Raw genomic sequence first — 26,916 nt, 5'->3', positions numbered from 1 at the left:
CTGAACGGTTCCAGAATTATTAAAACCCCTTCCAAGAAGGAGAGATTTAGGCACTACTGTGGTTGGGCCAAAAAGTTTTCAATGACACAGAATCTTATCAGTGCAGGTTTACAATGGGAGGTTTTCAGACATTGCTATTGTGGGCCCACAGTGACCTGCACGGCATTGTATGTGGTAATACTGTTCAGAATTTAGGAATGTTCAAGTGACTTTGCAGCCTGATGTTGAACGGGAGATTGATGAGGACAGAATTAATTTAGGGAAAATTATTACAGTACAGTATTTTTAAATATTTAACTTAGCCGGTGAATATATATGTAGCTTACGTCTCCGACGGTCGACAGATTCCAAAAACTCGCGAGCGATCGCCATGATGGTTGCGGGGTGTGAACAACAGCGCCGACTATCGGCCAGATACCGCATATATTTCCCCAGGAATTCAGTTCTTCTCTGTCGGTGGTAATGACAGCATTGGTTCTGCTCGCGCTTAACCTCAAAGTTTCTACTGATTGGTGAAGTACTTGTTCATGGTTTTATTGCTTTCGCTGTGTTGGTTTATCTTCGATAAAACTCTTGAATTACTTATTTGATTATTGTTGCTGAACTTGGCTTTATTTTTGGACTTTCTTTGAAATTTTCACAATGGCTGACCCTTCTCCTGTCTATCGTAAATGTTCGAAAGACTGTAATAAAGGTCTTCCTAAAGCTTCCATCGATCCTCATTCTATTTGTATTAATTTCCGGGGGTAAACCTTGTCAATTAGGGGATCGATGTGAGGAATGTATTGTTTTGTCTGAATTCGAGTGGTTGGAGTATGATAAATATACTCAGAAACTCGTAAGAGATAGGGTTAGAAGAAGCTCTTCTAGATCTCAAGAATTTTCCTCTTCCCATGCCCCTGAACCTATTCTTCCTCCTGTAGTGGTAGTTTCAGAACCCCCTATTGGCACTAATGAACCTTCTATGAGAGATATGTTAATGGCTATTCAAGCGTTGGGTGAGAAGGTCGAATCGCTGGCCTCGGACAGGAATCAACTTATATCCGACGTAAAGATTTTGAAGGGTGAAAGTGATAAAGTGAAAAGTGCAACAAATGTGTTTAGTGTTTTGCCGGAGGATTCGTCTGTTCGTGCTTGTCGCTTGCCTAGTCCGAGACCTCTTTCAGGCTCCCCTGCCCCTGGGAGAAGGAATGTCGTAGGACCTAAGGGAGCGAGAGGCTTTAACCAACGAACAGACGTTCCCTCAAAGGTATCAGACGTTGCTCTTCAAGCACGTCCTTACCATAAGACAGGAGAGACGAAGTTCTCCTCGTCATCCGATGACTCGTTTCTTAAAAAGTCTTGGCGTAAGGCTTCGAGACCGTTGAAGCGTAAGTTAGTCCCTTCAGGACAGGTCCAACGTCCTGGCTGTTGTCATTGGGACAGCCCCGACCGTATTCCTTCATCGGAGAATAACTCTCCAATTAAGCGCAAACGTGACGTTGAGTTTGAGAGTCCCGTTCATTGCGATGACGTGCATGCACAGACGTTACCGACTTCACGATCTGTTAAGCGTCTTGCAAGATGTGCAGTTAAAACTTTCCTCCTTAATGGAAGTTTACGATCATGTTCCCGTGCGTAAGGATCCTTTACTTGCGGTTCGTCACGGTACTGGCAAACGTGATTCAGGTCTTCAACCTCCTAAGTGAGATTTGTCTCGTCGCTCTGACGTTATCCTTAATGTCAGCTTTGCGGTCAAACATGATTCAGAACGTATTTCCCGTCAGTCACGTCAGTCCCGAGACTTTGAACTTCAGTTTCCGCAGTCACGACGTGACGTTGAGCTGCAGTCGCCGCAGCCCCGACGTGACGTTCAACAGCCGACTCCGTTGACCCAACGTGACGTCGAACGTCAGTCGCCGCAGTCTCGTTTTGACATAGAACAACAGTCGCCTCTGTCCCTATGTGACGATGAACGTCAGTCACGTTAAGCTCGTCGTGTGATAGAACATCAGTCTTCGCAGTCTCGACGTGACGTCGTCCCCTCGACTTTAACTGCGGCTCATTTTCAAGTTGATGTAGCCTGTCAGGCTTAACCGTCTCGTCGTTTTGACTTTTCTCCGTTTTGTTTTGTTTCTTGTTGATGTCGGCTACCCCCCAAAATTGGGGGAAGTGCCTTTGGTATATGTATGTATGTACAAGACTTTACCTTTGTCAGACGATGTGCCTTCTGAAGAAGAAGTTGATGATCCCCTTTCAGCTAATATTCCTTTGGGGATTCAGTCAGAAGAGGAGGAGCCTAGGGTTGTCCAATAATCCCTTGACTTTAAAAAGATTATGAATATCTTTAGGGATGTTTTTCCTGATCATTTTGTAACTGCTGCTCCACGTTCACCGCCGTCTGAATTTACTCTAGGCATGGCTTCTTCGACTCCTTCGTTTACGAAGTTGGTTCTCTCTCGCTCTTCTAAGAGAGCCATGCGATTGCTGGGAGACTGGTTGGAAACCAAAAGAAGTTTAGGAAAGTCTTCCTTTGCCTTTCCCCCTTTTAAATTGGCCTCTCGCGCGAGCATCTGGTATGACACAGGAGAAGTTCTCGGCTTGGGAGTTCCTGCCTCTGCCCAGGGAGACTTCTCAAGCCTAGTAGACTCTTCTCGTCGTCTAGCCATGAGACGCTCGAAGATTTTCTGGTCATCCTCAGAACTGGATCATCTCCTTAAAGGAGTTTTTCGTGCGTTCGAGGTTTTTAATTTTTTGGATTGGTCCCTGGGAGCCTTAAGTAAGAAGGTCTCTCCATAGGACAATGATGTTACTATTCAAATAATGTCATGCATGGACAAGGCCATAAGGGATGGCTCCAATGAACTGGCGGCTACGTTCACAGCAGGAATTCTTAAGAAAAGAGATTCCTTGTGTTCTTTTCTTTCTGTAAGGGTTACCCCTTGTCAGAAGTCAGAACTTCTTTTTGCTCCCTTATCTACTACTCTGTTCCCTCAACATCTTATTAAAGATATCACGTCATCTCTTGCTCTAAAGGACACGCACGATTTGGTGGCCAAGACTGCGCACAAGGTTTTACCTGCTACTTATGCCGCCAAACCCAAGTTTGACACGCCAGTTGCAATATTTATTCCTCCATTTCATGGCAGAGCCCCCAGTAGGGGAAACTCTCGTCCGGATAACAAACGAGGTAAAAAAAGAGGATCCAGATCCTCACGTGGAAGAGTCTGACTGCCCACGACCTCAGACAGCGGTAGGGGCCAGATTGACAAACTTCTGGCAGGCCTGGGAGAAGAGGGGTGCAGACCGGGAGTCAGTTATGTTACTGAAGGAGGGTTACAAAATACCTTTTGTACAGAGACCTCCGCTTGTAAATTTTCCGATAGACCTCTCTCCCAGGTATCGAGAGGAGACAAAGAGACAGGCTTTGCGACATCAAGTATCTCTGTTGTTGGAAAAGGGGGCGGTGGTGAAAGTCTCGGACCTTCAATCCCCAGGCCTTTACAACCGTCTCTTCCTGGTTCCGAAGAACACAGGAGGTTGGAGGCCAGTGCTAGATGTAAGTGCTCTCAATGTGTTTGTTGTAAAAACAAAATTCACAATGGAGACTACCAAATCTGTTTTAGCAGCTGTGAGAGAGGGCGACTGGATGGTCTCTCTCGACCTGCAGGATACATACTTCCACATCCGATTCACCCAAACTCTCAACATTACCTGAGGTTTATGTACAGAAAGGTAGTGTATCAGTTCCGAGCACTGTGCTTCGGCCTCAGCCCTGCTCCTCTTATTTTTACAAGGCTCATGCAAAATGTAGCAAGTTTTCTACATTTGTCAGGGATCAGAGCCTCCCTTTATTTGGACGACTGGTTACTCAGGGCGTCGTCCCTTCATCGCTGTCTGGAGGACCTCAAATGGACGTTAGACCTGACCAAAGAGTTAGGTCTCCTAGTAAACGTAGAAAAGTCGCAACTGACTCCATCCCAGACAATTCTTTATTTGGGGATGGAGATACAAAGTCGAGTTTTTCGGGCTTTTCCGTCTCCCACAAGAATGGAGCAAGCTCTGCTCAAAGTCCGTCACTTGCAAGAGAAAAGCAGTTGCTCTGTGAGAGTTTGGATGAGCCTCGTGGGAACTCTTTCATTGCTGGAGCAGTTTATCTCTCTGGGGAGACTCAACCTTCGCCCTCTCCAGTTTCACTTAAACCACCATTGGAACAAGGAGAAGGGCTTAGAGACGATCTCTATTCCGATCTCCGACTCAGTCAGGACATGTCTAGCTTGATGGGACAGCAACATCAGACTTCGAGAAGGTCTTTCTCTTGCGGTCAAGAACCCAAACCATGTGTTATTTTCAGACGCATCGGATTTGGGTTGGGGAGCGACACTGGACAATCTGGAATGCTCGGGTCTTTGGTCCACAGACCAAAAGAGTCTTCACATAAACTGCAAAGAGCTTTTAGCAGTCCATCTAGCGTTAAGGAGTTTCGAGAGTCTGGTTCGAAACAAAGTAGTGGAGGTGAATGCAGACAATACCACGGCCTTGGCATACATCTTGAAACAAGGAGGCACTCACTCCCACTCCCTTTTCGTCACCGCAAGGGACCTTCTCACTTGGTCAAAAGCTCGACACATCTCTCTTCTGACGAGATTCGTGCAAGGAGAGATGAATGTCTTAGCGGACTGCCTCAGCAGAAGAGGACAAGTTATCTCCACGGATGGACATTGCACAAGGATGTGTGCGAGAAACTATGGGTGACATGGGGTCGTCCCACCATAGATCTCTTTGCGACTTCTCTGACAAAGAGGCTCCCGACTTACTGCTCTCCAGTTCCAGATCCAGAGGCAGCCCACATAGACGCTTTCCTGCTGGACTGGTCTCACCTAGACATCTATGCCTTCCCACCGTTCAAGATCCTAAACAGGAGGATTCAGAAGTTCTCCTCTCACGAAGGGACCAGGTTGACGTTGGTTGCTCCCCTCTGGCCTTCGAGAGAATGGTTCACAGAGGTACTTCTATGGCTGGTAGACATCCCAAGAAGTTTACCGTTACGGATGGATCTCCTGCGTCAGCCTCATGTAAAAAGGTTTCATCAAAGCCTCCCCGCGCTTCGTCTAACTGCCTTCAGACTATCGAAAGACTCTAGAGCTCGAGGGTTTTCGAAGGAGGCAGCTAGAGCGATCGCGAGGGCTAGAAGATCCTCTACCATCAGGATCTATCAATCTAAATGGGAGGTATTTAGAGACTGGTGCAAGTCCTCTATTTCCTCTTCCAGTACCACTGTAGCGCAGATTGCAGACTTTCTACTTTATCTGAGAAATGGTCGCTCTCTTTCTGCATCTACCATAAAAGGCTACAGAAGCATGTTAGCTTCAGTTTTTAGGCATAGAAATTTGGATCTGTCTAATAACAAAGATCTTCAAGACCTTCTCAAGTCTTTCGAGACTTCCAAGGAGCATCATATTTCTACTCCTGCTTGGAACTTGGACGTGGTCCTTCAGTTCCTTATGTAAGACAGGTTTGAACCGTTGAATTCAGCCTCACTTAAGGATCTTACGCTCAAAACTCTGTTTTTAGTGAGCTTGGCTTCTGCAAAAAGAGTTAGTGAGATACATGCTTTCAGCAAGAATATCGGCTTCTCCGCTAATAAAGCAGTATGCTCGCTTCAGCTTGGTTTTTTAGCCAAAAATGAACTACCATCTCGTCCATGGCCTAAATCGTTTGATCTTCCCAGTCTATCTGAAATTGTTGGGAATGAAGTTGAAAGAGTTCTTTGCCCAGTTAGAGCTCTAAAATTTTATTTAAATAGAACCAAACCGCTGCGAGGTAATTCAGAGGCTTTATGGTGTTCGGTTAAAAAGCCCTCTTTACCTATGTCGAAGAATGCGTTATCTTATTTTATTAGACTTTTGATTAGAGAGGTTCACTCTCATTTAATTGAGAATTATCTAAATTTGCTTAAAGTTAAGACTCATGAAGTTAGAGCGGTAGCGACTTCAGTAGCGTTCAAACAAAATAGATCCCTTAGAAGCATTATGGACGCAACCTTTTGGAGGAGCAAATCTGTGTTCGCTTCATATTATTTGAAAGATGTCCAGACTCTTTATGAGGACTGCTACACGTTTGGACCATTCGTAGTAGCGAGTGCAGTAGTGGGTGAATGTTCGACCACTACATTCCCTTAATCCCAATATCCTTTTATCTTCTCTTGAAATTTTTAATCTTATTTTGGGTTGTATGTGGAGACTAAGAAGTCTTCCGCAATCTTTTGATTTGGCGGGTAGTCAAAATATTGTTTCTTGAGAGCGCCCAGATTAAGGGTATTGATGAGGTCCTGTTGTAGGGTTGTTTACCCTGATTATAACAGCTCCTGGAAGTCTTTCAGCATCCTGAGTGGATCGCTGGGCTTCGGGAGGATAGCGGACTAATGAGGCAGAGTAATCATCAGAGTCAGCTTCCTTATCAGGTACCTATACTTAAGTTTATTTTTTGAATAATTGTCAAAAACTCTTGAGCGTATATTCCTTTAATGTTTTAATACTGGTCTCTACCCTCCGCCTTGGGTGTGAATCAGCTACATATATATTCACCGGGTAAGTTAAATATTTAAAAATTATATTTTCAATTTAAAATAAATTTTTGAATATACTTACCCGGTGAATATATATAATTAAAGGCCCCCCCTTCCTCCCCGATAGAGACCCTACGGACTGAGAAGAACTGAATTCCTGGGGAAATATATGCGGTAACTGGCCAATAGTCGGCGCTGTTGTTCACACCCCGCAACCATCATGGCGATTGCTCGCGAGTTTTTGGAATCTGTCGACCGTCGGAGACGTAAGCTACTTATATATTCACCGGGTAAGTATATTAAAAAATTTATTTTAAATTGAAAATATCATTTTTCACAGTTATATGTTCTTTATAGATAGTTCATTAGATAGAAAGTGTTCAAGTTTATTACTGGTCATTACAGATGTCATAAAATTATAGTGTTGCGGGGTTCTCCTTTAAGCTTAGTTCTGTAGTAATGTTTCTTTTGTTTTTGAGGCTGACTGTGTTGAGAATCCTAATATTTCTAAGTCTTTCAAATCCTCAGGTTCTGCAGTCATGGTTTTGTTAGGATTTTAAAGTTCTGTTTTGTAACTGTTTAGTGATATATCTTGCATGTAACCTAGTATTTTTCTCTTGCTTGTACAATATGCAGTAAGACTCTTCTGAAGTGGTCATTTCTTTTGTTTATCTTGTTTTTTTTGTGAGGTTGGAGTGTAAAGGGATGCTAATTTTGCCTTTAATTCATTATTTTAATTGACAAAACAATGTAATGTATTCCTAACAGTTTTTTTGTTTCATTTACAAATTAATATTTTTTGTTTTTATTAAGACTGAAATTCATTCCAGTTCCTTACATCACTGCGTCCCCTTTTCAACCACTGTTTTTTAATCTTTCTAATAAGTAATTTATCATAAGATTTTCCTCCCACACTGTGTCCTGGTGTCAGATTTAAAAAAAAATTATATTCCCTTTCAACTAATGTTCTTATATTTTTACTTATAATCAGCAAGCTAAAGGCAAGAGAAGCAAAGGGGGAAGTCAGGTTCTAGCTTGGTCCCCTTGCCCAGTATAAATCAAGGGGTGGTGCCCAGTGCTCCGTTCTCTTGACCTGTTACCTAGATTTTTGGGTATTCCACTGTTGTATATTTTTTGTGTAGTGAACGTTGGGTTGTCGTTGGCATTCGGACATTAGGCAGTTCGGGTACTACCTCTGGCCACAGTCCGCAAACCACTACATCATTTTTGGTGCCCAGACCTGGGAAACACCAACCTTTAGTAGGTATGGCATCATCATCAAGTAAACGCTGAAAGGTTAAGAAGAGCCTGAGCCGGGATGTGACAAGTCTTATCCAGATTGTCGGTGACCTGGCAATTCAGCTCCAGTCCCTGACACTTCAAGTGACAGCCCTGAAGACCTTTGAGCCATCACCAACGTGCCACGTTGCCAGTGGAGTCATGACCACAGTGACCACCAGTACTCCTTCTACATCCACAGCTTGGCCAAATATCAATGGCCTGGCAATCCCAGTGACTGGAGTAGAGCCAGTGGCTGGAGTTCTCCAGCCCCCTCCAGGGTTTACACCATTACTCACCCCTGTACCAGGCTTCTGGGAGTCTCCTTCCCCAAGTGGACTGCTGGCTTCCTCTCCTGTTCTGGCAACTAATCCCATTAGTCCACCAGAGACTGCAGCCAGTAGACTAGGGGAGCAGTTCCTGGACAACCCGGCTGAAGCCAGTAGGCCTGAAAAGGTTCCAGCAGCTACGGCTAAGGCAGTTCTTGCTAAGACAGGGGCCATTCCCAAGCGGAGATGCCAGGCCAAGCAAAAGGCCAGACCAGCAACACCCGAAATGACTATGTCCCAGGAGTCCACCAGTGAAGATTCTGGTAGCGAGACTTCTGGTGACTCTTCCAGCTCCTGTCTCAGTGTAAGCTCAGAAGACACTGTCTCCACCGACCACGTCCAGTCCCTCTAGACAGAACGCAGTCTGTCTGATCTGCTTAAGGTCCTTGACTCCAGGAGGAACCCCAAGCCTGAAATCTTCCAGCTGGAAACTGGCCAGAGTTTTGCCCGATTCCTGAGGGATTTCGAGGCCTACTGTGCGAGTTAGTATACCGCAGGAAGCTCTGGCCGGTGGACCGTTGATCTCGGGAAGTTTCTAAAGGGAGAAATCCAGGAGGCGTTCTCGGCCATGGGGAGTCCCGAGATCTCTTACCCCGACATGAAGGAACGCCTCCTCGACTGGTGCCGAGAAGATCGAGAGAGGCGTGATGCGGGTAGGAAGGCCCAAGGTTCAGCAGTGCCACCTGTGGCAAGGCCGAACTGCTGAAAATCTACGCCATCCGGTTAGCCTCCCTGTACAGGTCGGCCTATCCTCGCCATAGTCTGGACCAGAGGGAGCTTAGGCGGAAGCTCCTCAGAATTGTTCCGAGCAGAGCCGCGAGATGGTTGGAACAGTCTCTGGTCACCATTAATATCTCCGTTGGCCGTTAGGCCACTTGGCAGGATGTTTTACACCTGTTGAGTGTTCTCGACGAGGCATCCCATTAGCGAAGCCAGAAGGCAGAGGATTTGGCCATCAATCGTGTGGGACCGTCATGGCACGGCTCGTATTCTGACAGGGTTGCCATGGCTGCCCCCAGCCGTTCACCTGGATCTGACAGAGCGTATTTACGCACTCCTCCTCAACCTGTCCCCAAACCTGCATCTGTGCATGGTGCCGAAAATCAGGGCACCTTATGGACGAGTGTCGCAGGCACCTCAACCTGTGCCAACGCTGTGGGTCGGCAAACCATCATGTCGCACAGTGTGGACGACAGGCGCCGTTTATAAGTAGATCACCTGTTCAGAAGACAGCCAATGCCCGCAGCCCTAGGAGGGAGACTATCTCTGTCTAGACCCCTTCAAGGTGGAGAGCAGTACCGGTGAGTGCTACTCCAATCCCGTCGTCCTATTCTGGATCGACCAGTAGCCGGGAGACCCGAAGTGGGAGCGAGTCCAGTACTCCTCAGACTGTGCAGAAGAAGAAGAAGAAGAGGAGCAAGAAGGCAAAGCCCAGCAAGTCAAGAACTGAGGAGTATCATAGGGCTTTAAACACCAGGCCTTCGATGTAGAAGATGTCGCTACATCGAAGGAGGGTGTGAGTGCTAAGGTGCGTGCTCCTAGTATTACGGTGGCAGCCTCTGAAATCTCGATTTCCAAGGTTACCCCTCAACCTGAAGAGATCATTACACCTCCAATGGCTCTTTCAGGATTGGCCAGTGATAACCTGTCCTCGACACTGTCCAGAGCTTCTCCACCTGACTCTTCCAGTAAGGAAGCAGGAACTGAGGCTGTATTGAAAACCACTCGTCGGGTTAACCTGGTACAGTTGGCTCCTGTACCACTCATGGTTGTCCCAGTGACCATGTCTGAGTTTCCATCGGGAGCGTTGGATGCTCTCATTGACTCCGGAGCTGAGGTCAACCTCCTGTCATCAAGAGTAGTACAGGATTACCAGCTGCAGATGGTACCTAACACCATTAGTCTGAAGGGTTTAGGGCAAACACAACCTAAGACCTTAGGTCCTGTACTGTTGACCCCTACTGTATACTGCATGGAATGACATTCGCCCCGAATGTGTTCCATGTTCTGTAGGTACATCCAATGATTCCTCAGAGGCTTCCATGGTCAGCAGGATCCTCTCTCTGACGACTCAGAAGAAGCTGTCGAGATGTTGTCGGCGTCCAGGCTCATGACTTTCAGAGCGTCACGAACTTCATCACCCGCATGATCTACTGGTACTGGTGGGAGTTGAACCATCATTAATTGGTGACAAAAAACAGCGGTCACCTCGGCCTTGGGAAATAGGATTTCCTTCAATTCCATAGAATGAAGATAAGGGACACCTTGTTGAGAGCTCTTATGAGAACACGTCCAAGGAGACGTCAGTAGCGTGGAAGCCGGTGTGAAGGAGGTCTTTGCAAACCTGACATTTAGTAGGTTCCCAGATTGCAATAAACCCCTTGGAAACATGACAGTCAGCATGTTTCCGGCAAGTTTTGTAGCTATAGGGCAACTTGACCCACCTGGTACATGTGACTGTTGAACACACCATTTCATCAGTAACCTGTATATAAGGAAAAGTTTCAATGAATACAAATCATTAGAAAATATTTCTTAAGATTAAGCATACATAAGAAATTTTATACATAACATAATGCTTAAGATTAATCCTAGCATAAATAAACCTACCAGCTAAAATATGGCTTAAGAGTAAAATAATAAAGACTCATGCCAAACAGCTCAGAAATCATTAAGAGAGTTTAAAAAAAATAACTATCAATGACAGTGTGGTAGGAATATGGAGGAAAGGTTCACATCAAAGGAACACCAGTATCTCCAAAGTTGATCTATTGGACAACCGAAGAGGGCAAATTCACTTATCATACTGTCTAAGCCAGCAACAATTTCCCCCAAAGCGGCAGTAGGAGGGTTAAGGTGGCAACTATATCGAGTACCCAAGATAAATACTGACCTTTCAGCACCCCAGGCATGTCGACACAAAGCAGCAGAGGCATTGTCAAGTTGACAGGAAGATAGTGGATAATTCCTTAGGGAAGGGTTCACAATCAGAAGAGAGATACAGTACAGGAATGAAAGGCAGCTAATAAAGGAACTTTCCAAGACCTGGTCATTATCATTAGCTTATGAAAAGAGCAGGTTTTAGCCCTTAAGGTAATGAGAGCCATACAAGACGGCCCAGGCTAAGAATTGGAATTTCAAAGGATGTCTTGACAACCAGGCAGGATCCAATCAACCAACTTCAGAGGACAATGTTCCTCAGATATGGAGGAGGATAGGAATGAGCAGATGAACAGTCTAATGCGTTCCAATGGGTAAACAAGAAGTAGACACAGGGAACAAGTTCCCAAGACTTGTGCTGCCTCGCCAAACATATAGGGTAAGTGGAAAGTGAAACCAGTCACCCTAGGGCAAATGTAAAATACTATCTAACTCCCAGAGGGACCCTTAGGACCACAGCTCCCCATTGTGATGAGTCAACAGCCTGGGGAGGATGCCCAGCCTCAAGAAACCAGTAAGGTTATGTGAAAGAAGGGGATGGTGCACAAGTGTAAACTCCCCAGGCATGGCTGTCGGCCAGGGTGGAGCTAGCCTAAGGAAATGTTGATAAAAAACACACAAGTAACACCATATAAAAGGGGTTGGGATACCCATAATCATGCCACACTGTAGAATGATAATGTAAAATATAATCCTACTATAAAATGACTAATTAACTAAGCAGTTTTGAGCGATTTGGAAACATGATGCAACGGCGTCGACCGCATGCCAGCCATGTATAATAAAAGACCTGCAAATCAAATGAAAAAAACGGGGTGGAGATGCGAAATTCTGCAACACACATGAAAATGGTACTCAACTTAGTCGATAAGGAAGAAGCTGAACATCCATGATCGCTAAATCACTCAAAAAGCTAAGAAAACAGGCAGAAAATCTCCAAGCAACTGTCAAAGATGGGGTCTGCAGAAAAGGAATGGTTCAACAGGAAACGTGTTAGTTGTAGTACATTAAGATCAGGAGCTGTAACGGCTCTCTCCCCCACGTATCCTACTCTATCCCTTATCCTTCGAGACAAGGTTAACTCTATTCGGGGAAGGATAACCAAGGCTTGTTATTAACACATCCTTGATTTATACATGATATCTCTTGGGATATTCGCGCCAGAGGTTAGAACCCTGTGATACCTCTAAGGTAAAGTTCTTTAGTATATCACTCGCAGAAATATCCCAGTGAATAATTTGAATATTACTATTGAGTAATAAACTCCTCATAACATTTCTTCAAGTAAATGTAAGTATAGTTAACTCCTTAGACAAGGTTTTATAAAATCCATGTAAATGGCAATTTTTTCTATAAAACAGATTTTGAGCAAAGCGAAAAATCTATTTTTGGGGGATATGGCCTTGTCGTCCTGATGGAAGGTTCCGTTAGGCAACTTTCTAAGGGATATTTGGCTACAGTGATACTCCCAGAGAATTAACCACAGGTTTCCAGAATTCTAACTCCTGGTGCGAGTATCCTTAATATAAATTTTTAAATATTAAACTTAGCCGGTGAATATATAATAGCTGACGTCTCCGACGGCTCGACAGATCCCAAAAACTCGCGAGCGATCGCCGTGAAGGTTGCGGGTGTGCCCACCAGCGCCGACTATCGGCCAGATACCGCATATACTTGTAAACATCTCCAGTTCTTCTCTGTCGGTCTTGTCGACAAGTTGGTTCCACTCGCTTTATGACCTCGAGTTTTCTACCGAATTGGTGAAGTACTTGGTTTTGGTTTTATTGCTTTCGCCGTGTTGGATTATTCAATACTATCTTCAAAAGAAATGCTTTTGAAAGGAGAGGAAAAGTGTTTTGCCCTTGCTTTTTTTTTTATCTCTGGTTTTTCCATAGAGTAAAGATGGCCGACCCTTCCCTCAGTGTACGGAAGTGTGTTTAAGGCTTTTAGTAATTATTTTATCACGTTATAAATTATTGTTGATATTTATAGATTTTCCTCTATATATTTTATATCTCACCCGCCTTTATTAGGCCTCTTCGATTAGCTTTCCATTTATACTAAACATCAAGATAAATTTTATGTTTTGTTTATACAGTATGCGGCCTTTACCTATTCCTCCCCTAGTCCGAGATGTAGGCGGTCCTAACTTGGAAACCGAAGTTAAACAACGTTGAGCCCATTCAACTTTTATTTTTGTTAAGTTTAAATCAATTGCTCTGTAAGAGTTATGAAATGAATATTTTTTAGAATATATTTTAAGAAATATATTCTTTGAATAGTCTTCGTGCTGTTTTTTTTTTTTTTTCAAAGATGAACTAACGTTTGGTTTATTTATGCTACGCAGTTTGCGCTCTATCGTTACGATAGAGAAAGAGAGAATCACGGTTTCACTTTGCAGAAAGAGTAAATCGATATTGACGTTTTGTTCATTCTTCTTTCAAACTGAAGTGTTTTAGATACTAATTTAAAGGAACTTGTTAATTTTCTTAGTCCTTTCAGTTTTTTCCTTTGGTCAAATAACGGATTTTGAGCGAAGCGAAAAATCTATTTTTGGGTGAGATAGCCATGGCGTCCTGATGGAAGGTTCCTGTTTGGTAGCTTCCTTGGGTATAAGACTACTAAGATATTCCCAGAGAATTTAACCACAGGTTATCACAGAATTCTAACTTCTGGAGCGAGTATCTCAAAGGTTTCCCTTTAAGACATCGTAATACAACAGGGGACACGCATGTCTGAACGTGCCACATAGCTATCTTCACCCCGAACAGAGTTAATGCTTCGGTGTGTAAGGGCTGAGAATAGCTGGGAGCCGTTCCACAGCTAATCTCACTCGTGGCTACTACTGATACTCGAGACGTAAACAAACGGACGCCATTGCTCTAATGACGTCACGCCCGTCTTTATCCTGACGCCAGTTGCTGCCCATCACCATGATACAATTGTGTAGGGTGGGAACAAAACTGGACGAAGTAGTAGGGAGGGTCCATCAGGACGCCATGGCTATCTCACCCAAAAATAGATTTTTCGCTTCGCTCAAAATCCGTTTTTTGGGCTCAAGCCATGGCGTCCTGATGGAAGAGTACCAGAGAATCAATGTATCGTGGTAGATTTTCCCCCAGTGTTAAGTGCCTAGGTATTGACAAAACAGCAAAGTAATCTTAGGTAAAGAACCATAGGAACGAAGTATCCTGCCCCCCATTGGTAGGAAGTTCCCATGGGCTATGCCGACGTCAAAGTGGTATTGAAGGGCTATTCATCCTGACAGAAGAACTTTTAAGAACTTAGAGATGAAGCAGAATGTTTGATATTTGTATAGGAACATTCTGAATTAGGCCAGTGGTGGTTGGGCACTGTGTATAGAGTTCATCTCTTGGTTATCAGAAGTAAGTATTCGTGTAGGAACCTTACTGAGACAGGGTGAATATAATTTAGGATTAGACATCTTAAATTCTTCATGACCATAAGAGAGGAGGAATAAATAAAACTATGACAGTATGTATTTCATAGTAGGTAGGAGCTGAAAGAGACGCATAAGTAATAAAATAGAAATTTTATTTCACAATGCAGAAATTAAATAATTTACAGCAAAAGTAAAGTTCATTTACAGTAATAATAATGTACATAGAAATAAAGGCTTGCTCTTGAATCTGAAAAGGAATTTCAGGATTAGTAGGTACTCGTTCTCGAGGAACGCAAGTCTTTAAACAACACATCATGCTCAAGGCATGCGGCACTTGTGTGACACTATGACATTTCACCTGGGATAAGAACAGTTATAAAAGCACTAAGTGTTTTTAGACATCACTATGAATCGCTCGAGGGTCAACATAGGCACCCGAAGAGTTAGAGTCCCAAGTAACTCACTGTTCTACGCAGAGTTAGGTGCAGGTTTCATAACACTACCTGCGGCTACCACAAAATGTTTGACTTCGTGCACTTGTTTCGCATAATGTTTAAAGAAAACTCGCGAGGACTTCCAGCCCGTAAAGTTTTTAAGGCTTTCAAAGTCCATGCTCTGAAAGAAATTCAGAGACGATGCCACTTTTCTAGGATCATGACCAGCGGGTGTACTGTTCGGATCCGCTCTGCGAATGAAGTAGGTGATTTTCGCTCTTAATTGTTTCAGTGACAGGTCGCTGCCCGATGTTTCTCCTTTGAAGAGTTGGCCTCCACCAAAGTTCGAAGTTCTGCGAAGATAGACCTTGAGACTCTCTACTGGACATAGAGAGACATCCTCCTTCAGGGGGCATATTCTCCAAGGGCCCCATCTTTTGGTGGGTAATTCGTTTTTAGCGAGAAACGTCGGATCAGGGGAGAGGGTCACTTCTCCTGAATCAGCAAACAGGATGTGTCCCTCTTCTCTTGATAATGCCACTATTTCGCTGACTCGAGCTCCCGAGGCGAGAGCAAATAAAAATATAACTTTCTGAGTCAGATCCTTGAGGGGGCATGAATCGTTGTCCAAGTTGGAGGCGAAATGGAGTACCTTGTCTAGTGACCAGGAGATCGGTTTCGGAGGGGGTGCTGGGCGTAGGCGAGCACATGCTTTTGGTAATTTGTTAAAGATGTCGTTGGACAGATCAATTTGGAAAGCATATAGAATTGGTCTAGTCAAGGCCGATTTGCAGGTTGAAATCGTATTGGCTGCTAATCCTTGTCCATGAAGGTGAATGAAGAAGGACATACAGAAATCAATGGTGATTTCTTTAGGATTTTTTGCCTTGACAAAGGAGACCCATTTCCTCCAGGATGATTCATATTGCCGTCTCGTGGATTCGGTCTTGTATTCCTCTAGGAAGTCTAGACTTTTCTTCGAGATCCCAAACCTCTTCTTTGCGGCAAGGGAGAGAAAATCATGAGATGAAGGTCCTTGATTTTCGATGATGAAGCGAAGACAGTCGACTTCTGTACTTGTTGAGAGAGAACTGGGCCCGGGAGAGGGATCAGCTTGGGCTGCAGCTCCAGGACCAGGGGGTACCAGTTGCTCCGGGGCCACTTGGGAGCCACTAGGGCCGCTGTCCCTTTGAAGGTTCTCAGTTTGGAGAGGACTTTCAACAGAAGGTTGGTGGGAGGGAACAGGTATATCTTGGACCATCTGTTCCAGTCCAGTGACATGGCGTCCACCGCTTCTGCTTTGGGGTCCTCGTACGGGGCTACGTACAGAGGAAGTTGATTGTTGTCGCTCGTTGCAAAGAGATCTATCTGAAGTTCTGGGACTTGATGAGAGATGAAGGAGAATGATCTTGCGTCTAGAGACCATTCCGACTCTATCGGGTTTGTCCGAGATAGAGCATCCGCTGTCACATTGCGGAATCCTTGTAGGTGAACTGCAGACAGGTGCCACTTCTTCTTCTCCGCCAGACGGAAGATTGGGAGAAGCACCTGATTTATCTGGGGCGATCTTGAGCCTTGGCGATTGAGACAACGAACTACCACCGAGTTGTCTAGGGTTAGACGGATGTGGATCGAGGGCGGCGGGGATAACTTCTTCAGAGTTAGAAGGACCGCCATGGCCTCCAAGATGTTTATGTGGAACGTCTTGAATAGTGGAGACCAGGTCCCTTGAGCCTGTTTCAGGTGGGAGTGACCTCCCCAGCCTTCCAGTGAGGCATCCGTGTGGATGTTGAGTGATGGAGGAGGGTGTTGGAGAGGAATGGACCTTTTCAGGGCCTTTGCTTCCGACCACGGCTTTAGGAGGCGTCGAAGTCTGTTTGGAAGCCGTCTCTTGAGGTCTCTTCGAGCGATGGATGCCGAGCGTCTCCAGACTCCCGCGGCATCCTTTAGCTGTGCGCGAAGCACTGGGTTTGTCACTGAGGCGAATTGTAGAGAGCCTAGAACTCGTTCCTGCTGTCGTCTTGAAATGCGTTTGGATTTCAGTAGTCGCTTGACAGACCCTGCTATTTCCTTCCTTTTCTTCTGGGGGATGGAAAGGCGGTGTGACTGAAGATTCCAGTGGATTCCCAACCACTGAAACTTCTGAGCTGGAGAGAGGCGAGATTTCTTCTCGTTGATCTTGAATCCCAGGTGTTCTAGGTACTGGGTAACTTCGTTGCAAGACTTTGCACACTCTTCGGGCGATGGAGCCCAGACTAGCCAGTCGTCGAGGTAGGCCATCACCTGGACGTTTCTTAGACGGAGCTGTTGTACTATGGCATCCGCCAGCTTTGTGAAGATCCGAGGGGCCACATTGAGGCCGAATGGCATGGCCCGGAAGGCGTAGCTTTTCCTTTGGAGTCGAAATCCTAGGTAGGAGGAAGCGTGATGGTTCATTGGAATGTGCCAATAGGCATCCGCCAGGTCTATAGAGACCGTGTAGGAACCTTGAGGCAGAAGGGTCCTTATTTGTTGAAGCGTCAGCATCTTGAATTTGTTGTTCTCTATGAACTTGTTGAGGGGGGATAAGTCCAGAATGACTCTGAGTTTGTCTGAGTCCTTCTTGGGAACGCAAAACAGTCTCCCTTGGAACCTGGTGGACTTTACCTTCCTTATCACCTTCTTGTTCAAGAGGTCTAGAACATATTCTTCCAGAATGGGGGTCGATTGTTGGAAGAACCGCTGGAAGATTGGGGGTGGTTGCGTCCAACTCCAGCCTAGACCGTTCTTGATGATGCTGTGTGCCCAGGGATCGAAGGTCCAACGATCCTGGAATTGGCGGAGTCTTCCTCCCACCGGAAGCACTTCATTGCTTCTGGTGTCCCGAGGACTTGTTGCCTCGGCCGCTAGCTCCCTTTCCTCCTCTACCTCTGGAGGGACGACGAGATGCGTCTCTGCTTGCACCCCTGGACGAGCCTCTACCTCTGGCATGAAAGGTAGTGGATGGTTGCTCAAAGGCAGGGGTGAAGACCGGTGACTGTGACAACACCGGTTGGGGGACCAATTGAAAGGTCTGTTGTGGTTGGGCAACCACTTGGGAGGTAGCGGGTCCCGGAAACTGACGTCGTTGCTGACGTTGCTGGGGTTTTGGCTTTTGTGGTTTCCTCTTAGGCTGAGGTCCATCGTCCTGAGAGGGTTTCCTTTTTCTGGACATGCCCCACTTGTGGAGAAGGTTCCTATTCTCCGTGGCGGCTCTGTCAGTTATTTCCTTGACAAGGTCAGAAGGAAACAGGTGCTTTCCCCAGATGTTGGAGGAAATCAGCCTCCGGGGTTCGTGTTTCACGGTGGCACCGGCAAACACGAATTCACGACAGGCTCTACGAGCCTTTATGAAGTGGTACAAGTCCTTCATTACTGTCAGTAAGTGGGATTTGGCTAGTACCATGTAGTGATCTGGTACTCTTGTGTCACAGGCCATCACTTCCAGTCGGACTTGATGAGAAAGAGATGCCGCAAGCCTCTCCTTCGTGTCTTGTTCCCGGCGAAGGAGGTGATCATTGAGCTTAGGGAGGTCTTCATTAAACTGACGTCCGGCGACGTCAGGATCGAGCCTACCCACGACGAAAGTATGCTGAACATCTTTCCAGTGTCGAGCGTCAGGGGGGGTCACGATGGAGAAGGGTCTGCACTCCTCCAGTGCAGGGCAGGGTTTTCCTTCTTCCGCCGCTTTAAGGCATGCAGCTAAGGCCTTTTCCAAGAAAGGAAGAACCGCAGTGTCAGGTGCGACGTATGTAGGATGCTTCTTGCTCAAGGCAGGAAGCTTAGAGCAGGTAAAGCCCCTACTCTTAAATGCGGAGGCTAGCATAGCCTGGGCCTTTGCGAGATCGAACACTATCTCTTCTTTAGGTTCGGTCTCTTCCTTCGAGGCAGGTTCGGAACGAAGCCGGACGTAACAGTCCGGGTAGGCCTCGAAGCTTGGGAAGAACTCCACATCTTCCAACGGGACCGTGCCGATCTTGTCACTAACAAAGATCCTGCCGGTCGCAATAACCATATGCTCTGCATACCTCCACGGGTTGGCATGAGAGCAAGCTGGGAGATCCTTGACCGAAATCTTCTTCGGTTCTCTGGATCCAATCATTGACCTGATGGACTCCTGGTTCTCCTTCAGTCTGTCGTCCATGACAGCTCTAATCAGCCGGATCAGTTCTTGGGTAGAAGAGGAAGGATCCGGGGTCGAGGAGGTAGACGGAATGGACATTTCCGTCGGTGTAGGAGTAGGCGGAGGGATGGACGAGGGAGCAGCTCCAAGCTCCGACTCGGTGTATTCCACCTTGTCTTCGTCCTCTTCGGCTCCTTGAGCCATAAGCGTCTTCTCCGTGTCTTCCGAGACGTCTGAGATCTGTTCATCATCCTCGGAATCTAAACGACACTCGTGCATGGACTGAGCCATGACCACATCAGGTTCCACCGTAATTTGGACAGTGGGGATTGCTTCTTTTGGAACCACTGAGTCAGGGGAGGCCTTAGGGAACAACAGGGACCTCAGTTCTTCGGTGGCCAGGTACGGTCCAGTAGCATTTTTCTGAAAGCCACGCACCCACTTGCGCAGCTTTTCACGAGAAATGTCTCTAACCTCCGCTGAGGGAGGGTTATGGAAGGCCTCAACTAGGTGGGCCTGGCAGACCGTACAATCCAGTGGATTCCAGAACTTCAAATCCCCTTTCTTGTCTGCACAAGGGGCGTGAGTCCTGCAAGCCGTATGCCCGTAAAACTGCGGGCGTTTCACAGCGCAGAAGGCGAAGTCACACTTCATCTGCTCCTCCTGTGGAAGAAAGAGAAAATGAGTATGGGGGAGTCATAAGAATGGCTCTTAAACTAAGTTAATATTAATCATTAATTTTAACTTAAAGAAGGTGTGATGCATAGAGAATGAAAACAGTAAAGGAGAACACGCTCCATGCATCTCGCCCGGCTGGTTACCATAAGCTTGGTCCTGGGATAATCCAAATGACCGAGATCATTGGATATAGTTTCCTAGGATTCCCATTATTTTGGAACTCCATGGAAAACCAAGGACAAGATTGGGATCGAATTCATTCGGTTCCCAGTTAAGAGCCAGAAGGCCTCATTAAAGGTAACTGCTTCTGGCAACCAGCCGTGCTAAGATGCACATAGCATGCTGGAATTAGAAGAATGCAAAGAGACAGCATGATCACTAATAGAGCAGTACTAGGTACTGATCTTAAAAGCAAAAGCAGCTTATCTATTTGCCATGTAGGGCTATCCTAGTCTTATGATAGCTACAGTGAGGGGGTGCAAGTATTCTTGACGCCTCCGAGGCATCCGGCAAGCCGCCGGCATGCCGGAGCTCGCTCCAGCATAGATTCTGGCATTAGAACAGACAATTTTCAAAAGTCAGTTAGATACCAGGATGGCGGCCGCCGGCACAACGGCGGCACGCCGGCAGGAAGCGGCGGCTCCGGCAGTCGGAGGATGCCAGGTTGGTGACTGGGATAAGGATGGTACAGGTAGTATCGGGTTGCCGGCAGTATATGCCGGCACTCCGGGGATCGACCGGCAGGCGGACGATTAGATAGGAGTAGGAGAGCCGCCGGTAGTAGCCGGCGGCAGCCGGCAGTCCCTCGGTACACGGGGGGCTGGCGGCAAGGGTAGGGAAGTCACCAAGAAGGAGGCAGGTATTGCCGACAGTAGAGGCGGCAAGAGACCGGCACCCGGATAGATAGAGAGACAGGGGGAGGGGGGAAGGGATGCAGGAAGTACCGTCAGGGTTCCAGACATCCCTCCCCCTCCCTGAGAGGGTGTACCCATGATAGAGGCAGGCTCTAACATCCATAAGCAGGGGTCACTAGGGACCGGGAGCTAGGTAGCCCAAGGGAGGGCTAGGGAACACCCAAGAGGGGAGGGGGGGAGACTCCCATATGCAGAACTATACTAGTAACTAACCTTATAGGACACTATGAAGGTATATGTACCAGAGCGGACTGCACAGGGAAGCTCGGGTAGCCCTACTCATCCACCCTAAGGAGGAGTTGTAGGACAGGGGATAGATGAGTATAAACTAACCTAAGCATAGGCTAGGCTATACAAGAGATAGGTGGGGAGGGAGAAGAGAGAGGTCTTCCCAGGAAGGGTTTCTGTACCAGAGCGGCCACTAAGGGAAGGGAGGACACTCCCTAACCTAAGATCAGGCTGATCGGCTAAAACGGTGCAAGAGTACAGTTTCAGCATGGAACAGAGAAACCTTCCTAACCCGACCTAGAACAGGGCTAAAAGTCCTGAACTAGGCAAGGAAGAAGACATATCGCTATCGCAGGAAAGTCATAGACTATCCTAGCCATAGAGGTAGGCTAGCCTAACCTCACTCTCAGACGCAATCCTAAAGGGGGTTCATTCCTTTAGGGAGGACCGAGAGGCGATATATACTCTATTAGACAATTAATCCCTTTACTCAGAAAAGGGATCAAGGCTAAATAGAGGGAATGCCAAGGCAGGGGATGAAGGAAGCATATAGGGGTCCTAAGGTTAGGTTAGGCTAGAAAGAATCACTGACTAGCCTATCCCCTATATGGTCCCTGAAGGCGAAAACATTTGCATCACTGTCAAAAGTATTGTAAAATAATAATGCCACTATCTTCATAACTTAGTCTAGGATCACTAATAAATCATGCATGAACACTTGTATGTAGGCTCCTGGCCTGGGGGCTATAGTAGCCGACTGGTATGAGGTCAATCGATGACCGATAAAAAGCGTCTAAACACGATATAAAAGTTCCTAGCTATGAAGACTAAATAAACTAATGTATTCGATTAGTATATAATGCCGGAAGCGTTGTTGTGGCTAACTAAATAAGACATGCAAAACAACAACGACGCCATAAAATGGCGGGTCCGGTAGAGGCACAGCTCTGCCACAAAACATCAATTATTTCGCAAAATAATATTTACTTTACGGCCAGAGCTTAATTAAACAATACTGGAACCTTGTACTCAACTTTCCAGAAGAAGGCGAGGCTGAAGGTAACGACATAGCAAAGATGCAAAGCGATAAAGATAACACAAGGGAAAATGCGTCTAAGTAGGGCAGCTACTAAACAAAGGATAAAGACGGGCGTGACGTCATTAGAGCAATGGCGTCCGTTTGTTTACGTCTCGAGTATCAGTAGTAGCCACGAGTGAGATTAGCTGTGGAACGGCTCCCAGCTATTCTCAGCCCTTACACACCGAAGCATTAACTCTGTTCGGGGTGAAGATAGCTATGTGGCACGTTCAGACATGCGTGTCCCCTGTTGTATTACGATGTCTTAAAGGGAAACCTTTGAGATACTCGCTCCAGAAGTTAGAATTCTGTGATAACCTGTGGTTAAATTCTCTGGGAATATCTTAGTAGTCTTATACCCAAGGAAGCTACCAAACAGGAACCTTCCATCAGGACGCCATGGCTTGAGCCCAAAAAACCTGTTTATTGACGAAGGGTGAGTGGGCAATTCTCTTGTGTGTGACAAGAGAGAGAGAGAGAGAAAGAGAGAACGATCCGATCTTTATTCTCGTCCCAAGTCTCTGTACAAGGAGTTTGGGAGCGAGTAACGTTGTTCTCGATTCAGTTTTTTACTCTCGTCCCAAGTCTCTGTACGGGGAGAGAGGATAAAACGTTTTTAGTTTTTATTCTCGTCCCAAGGCACTGTACGGTGAGAGATTGAAAACGTAGTCTTTAGTGAACTAGTGTTTAGTCTCCTCCCCAGTCACTGATCCTTTTTAACTTTATATATTTCCGTTTTATTCGATATATATGTATATGTTTATTGATTTTTGCATGTGTGTTTCATTTTGTACTAATGTGCTTACATTATACGACTCATTTCGCAATTATAACCTTTTGATGTAAGGGAGAATTGCGTGCTTCAGGTAGATATCAGTTTTATTCATGCCTAATGTGAAATTATTGAAAAATACGATATCAGTGAAGTAAGTGCAAAAAAAATGTTCTGTGTTGCGGAGGGTTCGTTTGTTCGTGCTTGTCGCTCCCCTAGTCCGAGACCTCTTTCAGGCTCCCCTGCACCAGGGAGAAGTACAGTAATGTCGTAGGACTTAAGGGGACGAGAGGCTTTAACCAACGTACAGACGTTCCCTCTTTGGTATCGGACGTTTCTCGTCAAGATCGCCCTTACCATAAGACGGGTGAGACTGTGTTCTCCTCGTCATCCGAAGACTTTTCGCAAAAGAAACCTCAAGGTTTCTAGACCCTTTAAGCGAAAGTCAGTCCCTTCAGGACAGGTCCAGCGTCCTGGCTGTGGCCATTGGGACAGCTCTGACCCTTTGCAGTCGTCGGAAGACTGTTCGCCTATTAAACGCAAGCGTAACACGGGGTCCGAGGGTCGCGGTAAAGGCAATGTTTTGCCAACACAGACGTTACCGTCGTCTCGGCCCGTTCCGACTCCCGTTGATCCTAAATGGGTTGTCCTGCAGGACATGCAGACTAAGCTTGCCTCCCTTATGGAGAAGTATGACGTTGAGCAGGTTCACGATGAACCTTCGCTTTCGAGTCGCCGTTACGCTAAATGAGACTCTGGCCGTCAGCCGCCCAAACGAGCATTTACTCGTCCGTTTGACGTTAGTGCTGACGTTTCTTGTACTTTGAAACGTGATGTCAGTAGTTTTTCATGTCTGTCACGTGACATGGATCCTCCCTCGCTGCAGTCTCGTGTTGACTTTCAGCCGCTGCCGCAGTCTCGTGTTGACGTTCAGCCGCTGCCGCAGTCTCGTGTTGACGTTCAGCCGCTGCCGCAGTCTCGTGTTGACGTTCAGCCGCTGCCGCAGTCTCGTGTTGACGTTCAGGACGTTCGCCGACCGGCTCAGTTGCCTCGACTTGACGTTGAGCGTCAATCACCGCAGTTGAAGGTTGTTTTGACTGCTCAGTCTATGCAGTCAAGGCAGTTCCGACGTGACGTCGAGCGTCAGTCAACTTCAGTTGTTGTTGTTGGTCAGTCACAAGGATTTCAGTCCTTTCAGCAGCGGCGTGACGTCGCTTCCTCTACTGCTACTGCTGCTCCTTTGCTTGTTGACATTGCCTGTCAAGCGTTGCCGCCGCGGCAGGTCTCTCCTTTTCATGAGACTCGGCAATTGTCGAACGAGGTTCCTTCAGATGAGGAAGTTGCTGATCCTCCTCCTACTGATATTCCTTTGGGGACTTTGTCAGACGGAGAGGAGCCTAAAGCTGCTCAGCCCTCTATGGACTTTAAAAAAATCATGCTGGTTTTTAAGGATCTTTTTCCGGACCATTTTGTAACTGCTGCTCCTCGTTCGCCTTCGTCAGAGTTTACGCTAGGCCTAGCTACTTTGAAGCCGTCGTTTTCTAAGCTAGTGCTCTCTCGCTCTTCTAAGAGAGCTTTACGTTTGCTAGGCGACTGGTTGATCACCAGGAGGAGTTTGAGGGAGACAGCCTTTGCTTTCCCTCCTTTTAAACTGGCTTCTAGAGCGAGCGTCTGGTATGACACGGGAGAAGTTCTCGGCTTGGGAGTTCCTGCCTCTGCCCAGGGAGACTTCTCAAGCCTCATAGACACTCCCCGTCGCCTGGCCATGAGACGCTCCAAGATTTTATGGTCGGCTTCAGAGCTAGACCATCTCCTGTTAGGAGTTTTTCGAGCGTTTGAAGTTTTTATTTGTTGGATTGGTCCCTGGGAGCCTTAAGTAAGAAGGTCTCTCCAGCTGTCAATGTATTGCTGTACAATTAGGTCATGCATGAACAAGGCTATCAGGGATGGCTCCAATGATCTGACAGCCACGTTCACTGCAGGAACAAGGCTATCAGGGATGGCTCCAATGATCTGGCAGCCACGTTCACTGCAGGAGTACTTAAGATGTAAGTGCGCTCAATGTGTTCATTGTCAAGACAAACTTCACGATGAAGACTACCAAATCTGTCTTGGCAGCAGTAAGGGAAGGCGACTGGATGGTCTCTCGACCTTCAGGATGCATACTTCCACATCCCGATTCATCCAAACTTTCAACAACATCTGAGGTTTGTGGACGGGAAAGTAATGTACCAATGTCGAGCACTGTACTTCGGCCTCATTCCTGCTCCTCTTGTTTTTACAAGGCCCTTGCAAAATGTAGCAAGCTTTCTACATTTTTTGAGGATTCAGAGCCTCCCTTTATTTTGACGACTGGCTAATCAGGGCGTCGTCATTATATCGCTGTCTGGAGAGCCTCTAATGGACATTAGACCTAACCAAGTAGCTAGGTCTCATAGTGAACGTAGAGAAATCGTAACTTACAGTACCCCATCCCAGACTATTCTTTATTTGGGAATGGGGATACAGTGTCTGATTTTTCGGGCCTTTTCGTCTCCCACAAGAATGGAACAAGCTCTGTTAAAAGTCCTTCACTTGCAAGAGAAAAACAGTTGCTCTGTAAGAGTTTGAACTAGCCTCGTGGGAACTCTTTCATCGCTGGAGTAGTTTATCTCTCTGGGGAGACTCAACCTATGCCCTCTCCATTTTCACCTAAACCATTGGAACAAGGAGAAGGGCTTAGAGAGTATCTCTTTCCCAATCTCCAACTCAGTCTAGACATGTCTGACTTGGTGGGACAGCAACATCAGACTTCGAGAAGGTCTTTCTCTTGCGATCAAGAACCCAAACCATGTGTTGTATTCAGATGCATCGGATTTGGGTTAGGGAGCTCCACTGGACAGTCTGGAATGCTCGGGTCTTTGATCCACGGATCAGAAGGAACTCCATTTAAGGCAAGTAACATCTCTCCTTTGGCGAGATTTGTGCAAGGAAAAATGAATGTCTTGGCGGACTGCTTCAGCAGAAGAGGACAAGTCATCTCCATGGAGTGGACGTTGCATAAGACTGTGTGCGAGAAGCTATGGATGACATGGGGTCAACCCACCATAGATCTTTTTGCGACTTCTCTGACAAAGAGGCTCTCGACTTACTGCTTTCCAGTTCCAGATCCAGAGGCAGCCCACATAGACGCTTTCCTGCTGGACTGGTCTCACCTGGACGTTTATGCCTTTCCACCTTTCAAGATCCTAAACAAGGTGCTGCAGAAGTTCACCTCTCACGAAGGGACCAGGTTGACATTGGTTGCTCCACTCTGGCCCGCGAGAGAGTGGTTCACAGAGGTACTTCTATGGCTGGTAGACGTTCCAAGAAGTCTGCCGTTACGGATGGATCTCTTGCGACAGCCTCACGTAAAGAGATTTTATCAAAGCCTCCCCACGCTTCGTCTAACTGCCTTCAGACTATCGGAAGACTCTCTTGAGCTCGAGGGTTTTCGAAGGAGGCAGCTAGAGCGATCGCGAGGGCTAGAAGATCCTCTACCATCAGGATCTATCAGTCGAAATGGGAGGTATTTAGAGACTGGTGCAAGTCCTCCTCTATTTCCTCTTCCAAGTGCCTCTGTAGCGCAGATTGTGAATTTTCTGCCTTATCTGAGAAACGGTCGCTCCCTCTCTGCATCCACCATTAAAGGCTACAGAAGCATGTTAGCTTCTGTTTTCAGGCATAAGGGTTTGGATCTTTCTAATAACAAAGATCTCCAAGACCTGCTTAAGTCTTTCGAGACTTCCAAGGAGCGTCATATTTCGACTCCTGCTTGGAACTTGGACGTGGTCCTACAGTTCCTTATGTCAGACAGGTTTGAACCATTAAATTCAGCCTCCCTGAAGGATTTTACCCTCAAGACACTTTTTTTTGGTGAGCTTGGCTTCGGCTAAAAGGGTTAGTGAGATACAGGCTTTTAGCAAGAACATCGGTTTCTCCGCTAATAAAGCAGTATGCGCTCTTCAACTTGGTTTTTTTGGCCAAGAATGAACTTCCGTCTCGTCCTTGGCCTAAATCATTTGAAATCCCCAGTCTTTCTGAGGTTGTGGGGAATGAAGTTGAAAGAGTGCTGTGCCCCGTTAGAGCTCTTAATTTTTGTTTATCCAGAACTAAACCGCGACGAGGTTGTTCAGAGGCTTTATGGTGCTCCGTT

At 46.4% G+C, this 26,916-nt stretch overlaps 2 protein-coding genes across 8 annotated transcripts in view; both read left to right on the top strand.

The window, feature by feature from the left end:
• The window catches only part of LOC137616382 (RNA-binding region-containing protein 3-like), a 370,102-nt gene that overhangs the window by 54,866 nt on the left and 288,320 nt on the right, over positions 1 to 26,916 (top strand). The gene's annotated exons all lie outside the window — the stretch shown is intronic.
• On the top strand, positions 7,988 to 10,135 carry LOC137615834 (uncharacterized). Its single transcript, XM_068345524.1, has 2 exons — positions 7,988 to 8,458; positions 9,632 to 10,135. The coding sequence occupies exons 1-2, from the start codon at positions 7,988 to 7,990 to the stop codon at positions 10,133 to 10,135; spliced, it is 975 nt and encodes a 324-aa protein (XP_068201625.1).

The sequence above is a fragment of the Palaemon carinicauda genome, chromosome 22 (assembly GCF_036898095.1).
Source record: "Palaemon carinicauda isolate YSFRI2023 chromosome 22, ASM3689809v2, whole genome shotgun sequence".
NCBI lineage: Eukaryota > Metazoa > Arthropoda > Malacostraca > Decapoda > Palaemonidae > Palaemon > Palaemon carinicauda.
The sequence above is the reverse complement of the archived record's forward strand: the minus strand, read 5'-3'. Positions and strand labels throughout refer to the sequence as shown.